Raw genomic sequence first — 7,921 nt, 5'->3', positions numbered from 1 at the left:
AGACATTTACTTGTAGACATAATTAACAAAGGCGCACGAACATGTACTTCACAACGGATTCTTCGTAGCAGTGTATACTAGCCCGCCAATGAACATTACTGAACTCCATAACGGAATCCTTTCGCCGAACTTTATTGAGATAAGGCCATCAGTTTTCTACACTGTCACTGCTGGTTTGTGCTCACTGTGTTGTTTGCACGATCTAAAGGCAATGCGGAACAGTTGCTTTATTGGAAGCACTCTTCAGGGCACATGATGTAACATGAGGTAAGCACTATCGGTGAGTTCCTTCAGTCGTGCGCGTTATCTTCTGATGAAACGAAAAAAACAAAAAAAAGTGGGAAGAGCGATGTGTGTTAAAGGCAGGTGAGAACAGAGCGCGAAAGTTTTTTAGGCGCGGAACGCGTGGTCCGCTTCCACGCTGTCGCCGTAGAACCTGTTGCTCTGGACACTGCCGATGACCGTCACGTCCAGGTCCTCGTCCGTCGGTGACGTGGCGTCCCGAAAGTCGCCGCATTCCTCGCGACCCGTCACGGCTTTCGGACGGATACGGGACGAAATGCTGCATACAAGGGTGTGAAGTCATCAACGTGTTAATGCCGCTATTTTTTCATTTGAACTTCACACTAGAGAGATCGTCCAACATATGCTTCCACGGGGGTTTAATTGGTGTCGTACGTCAGTGCGCTGCTTTCTCAACAACAATAACAAAACATTCTAAGCGATGTGTTACCGCCATTGTGCTCATGTATTGGAAAGGCGGGCGCAGGAAGTCTAAACGAGAGATTGTCGCTCGATTTTCAACAGTGCATCCTTCACATGAATTGTAGTGCCTACAGCAGCAGGTAGTATACGGTAGGGCGATTTATAATAGGTGCAACGTACATCTCACCAGTGGCGCTCGCTTTCACGGAACGCAACTGGAATCGCACCGGCTTCAAAATATTTTTTCTTACGGCTTTTTCGTGCCAAAACCATGCCGTAGCAGAATAATTTCGACCACCTGGAGTTCTTTAAGGTGCATCCACTGCACGTTATACGAGAGTTTTTGCATTTCGCCCCCATCGAAATGCGGCCGCTACGATTTGATCTTGCGACCTCGTGCTTATCAACGCAACGGCAAAGCCACTAACAATCACGGCGGGTGAATCGCACCGGCTGATTTGTTGCGTTCCCTGGATGTTTCATTTTTTATTGCACTAGCAATTACATGGACACTCTAGGCGCATTTGTGTCGTCGCCGTCGACGTGATGTTTCACATAAAGTCCGAAGACGATAACATCGTCGCCGCGCGTCGTATGCTGCATGTGCGAGTGAAAGCTTGTGAGGGTGAGCCGACGATGGCGGCTCAATCTTGTACGTGAAAGGGAGAAAAGCGGGGAGGAAGCGCGCCGTCTTCCGTCGCGCTCAACGCACATGGGGAGAGGGAGGGAGGGGGGACTACGTTCTACTCCCGCGGCGGCGTATGGCGCGGCCGCACGGGCCCTATCTTGAAGGCGATCTGCGATGGGTACAAATTGTGCCGAGTGCTGATAGTTTCCTGTGCGCTGTGTTCTCGCCGCTTAGTTCGCGCTGAAGCGAGATGCAGCACGTAGGTCACAGCTGGCTCGCTGCTTCTGCCGCGGTTTCTCACTCCGGCGTTTTGACGGCAAGCGAGCGCGGCGATGGTGTGAGATGTCTTAACGTTTGCTTGTGCGCGCGGGACACCATGCTTGTTAATTTAGTTAATAAGCGAATGTTTACAAGTTTATACGGCCGACGAAACTACTATCCTTACTTCGTATAGCTGTCTCCTAATTTTCTATCGTAATCTATGCTTCGCCTTTAGGCGAAACTGCAACTTTTTTAATACCATACAGTATTTAAAAAAAAACATCCTCTGTGGCAGAGGGCTTAGCTGTAGTCCTCGAGCTGGATTACTCGAAGCGGCGGACATTACTCACACCAGAACTTGAAATGCACAACTGGCTAATTAATAAAAATAATTATTAACATATGGATTAATTACTTTACGGTACATATTGCTCTTTACGTATTGTAGCTGGTGAGCTTGCAAGGCATATTCACTTGGAACGACTTCTGAAGATTTCACGGTTTCTGAATATGCGCCATGAAACTTGCTGTAAAAATGCACTGTTGTTCCACTTATTTTCTTTTTTCTTTTTACAAACTGCCGTTTTATTCATTGAAGCACAAAAGTAACTGGAACGCCCATTTCGTCGCACACTATGGGAAAGAATATCTCGACAAGTGGATATGCCTTGCGAACTCACCGGTGACAAATGCCTAAGGTAATCAATTAAAAATAATCAGTGATTTTATTAATTAGACGATTATATATTTCGATTTCTCGTGCGTGTAATGAGTAATGAGTAATGAGTAATTACTCTTTGAGTAACGAACCTCGATGACTAGAATTTTTCTGTCTGTCAAAGCAGATTTTTTAAGAAATCGTATAAACTAAAAAAAAAAGAAACGTTATTTTCGACATCCTCCTCTTCCCGCAGGTGAGCTTCGCCGTATTTTATAAATGCACTACAGGGCAAAGCCTACCACGCATCGAATGTGTTTAGCGGGTAAGCTGCAATGTCGCGCTGTTATTTTGCCATTTTATGCTTACCGTTGGCGCTTCTTTTTCATTTTTTATGCGATACAATAACATATTTCACAAGCAGGGTACATGATCGTGCCGATCAGACGGGAGATACGTCTGCGGCTTACTTTTGGCCGCTTTCCTTGAGGGTGTGTCGCACCGGCTCGCCCTCGGAGACGGCCAGTTCCCGCCTGTTCATCTTGAGACATTGCTTCGAGAGCCGCATAGACGTGAACGAGGCAAAGGTTAGCAGCAGCGAGATGATTACTAGCGCCACCCAGAAGCCGTTCTGCAATGAGGGTAACGATTAGGGTGGGAATTCAAATATGCTAGTTTCAAAACACTGAAAAGAGCCCAAGTTAGGAATAGAGAGAGAGAGAGAGAGAGAGAGAGAGAAGCGCGAAGTACGTTGCTCAATGTTTCGCCAACTATTCGCTCAGTTGTAGCTTTACTAGTGGCTGACAAATATTACAGCAGATGCCGTCCACTAGAGGCTCTCGGGCAAAGATCGTCAGCGTGTTTGTTGCTTTTTAGCACCAATTGATCAGTTTTTGTCATTAACGTTCCGTTAAGTAATGATTAGTTAGGAGCTGCATAGCGTGTCATTGTTCCGGCTTTTTTTCTTGGCGTGTCGCAGAAGGACAGGTGCAAAACGCAGGAAAAGTATTTACCGCGTTTGACAGGATGACGTTGCACATAAGCGACACCCCGGAGTCGTAGGCCTGTTTCAGCTCATCGCAGTGTCCAAGAGCAGCGATCGCCTGAGCAGTATAATATAGAACAATGAGCCGAGAGTAGTCAGGCGTCATAATGAAGCAGCTATTTCACAACTCATTCTGCGCCGTCATTATATAGGTGGCCATATGTACAGTCTCACGGACCTCCACAAATTAAGTGCGCCCGCAACCAGTTTGTCAGTTCTTTCAACATATATGCGTTACCTCTTAAACATTCGTATTCGTGAAACCGCGGATGCGATTTTGGTTGTAAACATGCGACACAATGGGGCAGCATGCGATAACGCACGAACATAATGGAAATTTGCAGACAAAGCACATAACTTCGACCTGAGTTCGATGCAGTACAGAAAGAGATTTCGGAAGGATAACATTGAACGAAACTCACATTGGTCCGGACGCCAGAAAATGCCGCTTCGAGTCTCAGAACTTTATTTCTCACAATGTTCCGGTAGCTCTGCAATGGAAGACAAATCCTTTAGCTCTCCATTTCAATAAACATAACTATCTGTGTCAAAAGGCCACTCCCTTGTTGTCGACCGCAGTTGTTACTGTAGACCACATATGTAGCCTGCCTTCTGCGGCACTACCGGTCAAACCAATGTACGTAGATGGATTGAGAAGCACAGTTCTGTGTGCTCCGTACAATGCATAAGAACATTTCGCACTTTAATACGCACACTATAACAGTCCAACGGTAGATTACTTGGGCGTGACACGAAGAACGCAATATTATGTAACCAGCTTGCGTAGCTCTTCCGGAGACAAGCGGATCAGATTTTAAGGTGCCACTTTTTTTCTTCTTTTTCTTTCTTTAAAACGACAGCCACGACGACGTCAACGCAAGCCATCTGCGGTTCAGGTCATGCTCGGTGTATAAACTTCGTCACAGAGTATAGGTATGCGAGCGATCGAGAGGCTACTGACCTTTTCGATGACCTCAGACATTTTCGCAGCAAGGGCGTCACCACCGGTGGCAAGACTGGACGTGATGTAGTCGATAAACTTCTGCGTGAACAAGCAAGCGTGCGTGTGCGCAAAACTTTACGACCGATTTTGGCATATGTTTGGTTTCTCCATCGTACGCCTGCTATGCGTCCCACCGCGATCAAAGGAAAATACCCTTGTGCTTCGCACAGGTGTGTTGAGAAGCTGCTACGCATATTAGTTCGGCACTTAACAAAAAATAAGCTTTAGTTCGTTCGTCAAACACGCGCCGTCAGGAACAGTTCTGCAGGAGATGCAGGCAGTACAGCTTACATCGGACAGATAGGAGTGCACACGAAAGGAACCAATTGGACGAAGATAGCAGACAGCTTTTCCTCCTCCAGCACTACACGTACCATCCGCATTCGGGCAGACGTCCCAAACATGCATCACCTAGACCTGAGTTCAAAGCTTTTCAGCAAAGGGAATCATGTGCATACCTATAAAACAAGCCCTTTATCCGGAGAAAGGAACTTGTAACAAAGTATAAAGATGCGGTAAATGCATCACTGAAAGCGGGGTCACCCTAATCGCGTCCTATTGAAAGCGGTGCAAGGATAAATGTTGAATGTAGAGCCGAACGTAGGGGAGAGCCCGCGAAATAAGTTCTGAGATGGAAACAAGATTCAGCGTTTATTCCAAGTCTTATGTGAAACGAAAAAACTAGTTATTTAGTAAACGTGCCTTTGCGTTTCGGTACTATTCCACGTGATTCCAACATCACACGCGGGACAAGCATCCACCCGAAGACGGCGTCATCAGTGCGCTTTAGCTTGGCCGCGGCTCCTTAGCCAACGCATTGAGTCCATTGCAGTTGGACCGAGAAAATATACGAGCCGTAAATGACTTTGCGTTCTATAGGAGGGGTGCGATTTTCTAACGGCTCGGAAACCAAGCCGTGCGCTTGCCTTCGAATGATTGACCAAAATCGCGCTTTCTACAGGAAAAGTGCCATTCTCACCAAGTACGAGCGGGCAAGCGAACGGTTCGTTTTTTTAACCGTTGTACGATAGCAGGTAGAATATTTCTAGTATACACTCTATCGAAGGTGCTGCAACCTGACTTATGGCAGTGCTTTGCTTTACCGCCTGCCTCTCGAGAGGCTTTGGAGGCTGCGTCACTCCGCCAGAGAAAGTGAACAGCTGATTCGACGTCGCAGGACAGCCATTCCGGAACTATAGGGGTCAGGACAGGCCAAAGTGGGACGAAACACCGCCCCACACGTAAGTCGTAGGACACCGCGCAGACGGAGGTAAAAGCACGAAATGTGTCGCGCTAATCGTGACACCTAATATCCCGATTATCATTTATCATTTATCAGTGGGTATTCTGTAAGTGTCCACCTATAGTGGACTTGCCCATTTCGTCTATTTCTGAAGTGCTGATTGGCTGGGGCCGCCTATTTCCTTCCCGTCCGTACTCCAGCTCAGCCAATCGGAACTTCAGCAGTAGAGGAAATGGACCGGTCCATCAGGTGGACACTTACAGAATACCCTCCCCTCCCTACCGCCACCTCGATCACCTTATTATATACTCAATTTGTCGTTGCATACATAGCTGGTACGTTGCCACAGCTTGCCACCGTTATTGTTGGAGCACCAATCAGTACTCCACCGACATTAAGAGAAAAAAAGAAAGAAAGCGTTTTACAAGTAAAACAGTAATGCGTGTAAAATTGCTTACGGTTATACTTGTTTCGGGTATCTGGGGAAAAAAATGGGTCTGAGACACACAGAAATGCGAGAACACCGGGTGCGCTTCTATCACAAACAGCGTGCTCACGATGTTTATGCGTTGCCTCTCTTCGTCCACGTAGGCCTTGAAGTCAGTCACGTACTGCATGAAAGTGTTCAAGTCCGCGTCCTTGTGACGGTACGCTGTTGCTGACGGCCCGCTAAGCAGCTTTCTCCTTACTCGTCCGATTTCCTGGAATATTCAAAGAAGCGCCCTGTTATGCAGGTTTCCAAATCCCCATAAGATATTTCCTGTCGCGTAATTGATACCGACTAGACGTTTTCCCCTGGACCTTTCCTTCGAACATAAAACTCGGACTTGTGTCGCGTCGAAATAATACGCTGTCGTGCCATGAAACCAATATGCATCACAGTGATAAATCGAGAGAAAATAATTACAAACTTGTCTGCACTGTGTGTGCGTGCATGTGTTCGCGTGTGTATGTGGGGCGAAGAGAGAGAGAGAGCCCGACCTCGAAAATGCGGCATTGGTGCGAAAGCTATAGTTTGCGTCAGCACTGGGTGGCTTAGGCGGGACAACTAGGCTCCTCGCCAGTGTATGTGTAAAGAGCGCCTTTCGGTGCGCCGCCGTTTCTGTTAAAGTGAGCTTAGATCCGTTGCACGTGCAAGACAGTTCAGAGTTACGTCAAGCATTTAGAAAACGTGCGCACCAGAAAACAAATTTGACATTCTCATCACTTGCTCAAGCGATGCACGTGAGCTCGTTCTTCTATCGCTGAAAACGCATATAGCTATGACGCCATTTGTGAATGTGTCCGTCCAGGAAATGTAAAGAAAAGACACACAAAGTTAGGGGATTAATATTTCTTTTGGTGTGTGCTTCATTTAGGTGTTCACACGACACGCCGATGGCTGCGATTTCACCAGCCGTGGGATTTAAATTTGACTTACTATTACTTCAAGGGGCTCTATGTCCGTCCTGATGGCCTTCTCGAGGGCGCTTGCACATTTTCTGAAAGCAAGAAAGGTTGTCCATTGATCCCACACGTCCTCATTCACGCAGAAGTGCGAGAGCAGTGTACATTCGACTGACGGGCAAATAGAGACTAGAGAGAATAGTTCACCTATACATTTGGAGATGATGCTCCTGAAATTTCAAACAGGGCGATCTTGTCATGAGTGGAAGATTGGTGTGAGAGAAAAACAAAGAAAAGAAAGCGAAAGACTGGCAGCGGTGACACGCTTAAGTTTCTGCACTATGACGTCACTAACTTTGGCGAAGCCTCAAAGACTGTCGCTCGTTAATTCTTGATAAAAAGGATTAGAAAGCGCCGGTTTTTTAAAGCTTTACGTGCACGAACGTAAAGTCCCGAACGCCGCGCGGTCTATGCGCGAAATGCAAAGTTCGGTAGCTTCTTTTTTATATATATAGTAATCGATCTTCCAACCAGCACATGTAAGGTGCGTATTGAACGTATCTGTCAGTCTATACTGAATTAGTGTGCCATTTAAGTGTTGTTCTCTAACATAGATGGTGTAATACTTCGGGTCGTATAACGTAAAACTAGTGCAATCCGTTTTTATTCTAATCTTCTGACGTCAAATTTACGTAATTGCCGACGCAGACACCGGGCGGTGACCTGCAGCGTTGTGTTACTAGCCCAACCAAACGCTCTCTTCGTTTGTAGGAGGTCACTTTTGTTTGCTTTAAAAACCAACAACATTGCCTGCATTTAACGGTTTTTCTTATCTAATTGGCTGACAAGAGGCGAGGAGCACGCTCAAGTGGTGAGGTTTTCAATGGGGCCGAGCCAGCGCAATGAAAATAGATAACCGGAAGAGGACCATGGTGCCAGCGTCTGCCATTTGTCCGCTACTCCTTACTTATGTAGCTCTCGATCGCTGGTCG

The 7,921-nt window shown here is 46.7% G+C and overlaps 1 protein-coding gene across 1 annotated transcript; it reads right to left on the bottom strand.

Annotated features, from left to right (window-relative positions):
- Positions 1-207: 207 nt before the first annotated feature.
- LOC126537153 (uncharacterized) lies at positions 208-6,016 on the bottom strand. Its single transcript, XM_055074196.2, has 6 exons — positions 6,002-6,016; positions 4,259-4,339; positions 3,720-3,788; positions 3,266-3,355; positions 2,723-2,883; positions 208-562 (listed from the first exon to the last, which is right to left on the bottom strand). Exons 2-6 carry the CDS (start codon positions 4,277-4,279, stop codon positions 391-393), a joined length of 513 nt encoding a protein of 170 aa, XP_054930171.2. The 5' UTR covers positions 4,280-4,339; positions 6,002-6,016; the 3' UTR covers positions 208-390.
- Positions 6,017-7,921: the final 1,905 nt, after the last annotated feature.

This window comes from Dermacentor andersoni, chromosome 4, assembly GCF_023375885.2.
Source record: "Dermacentor andersoni chromosome 4, qqDerAnde1_hic_scaffold, whole genome shotgun sequence".
In the NCBI taxonomy this organism is placed as follows: domain Eukaryota; kingdom Metazoa; phylum Arthropoda; class Arachnida; order Ixodida; family Ixodidae; genus Dermacentor; species Dermacentor andersoni.
The sequence above is the reverse complement of the archived record's forward strand: the minus strand, read 5'-3'. Positions and strand labels throughout refer to the sequence as shown.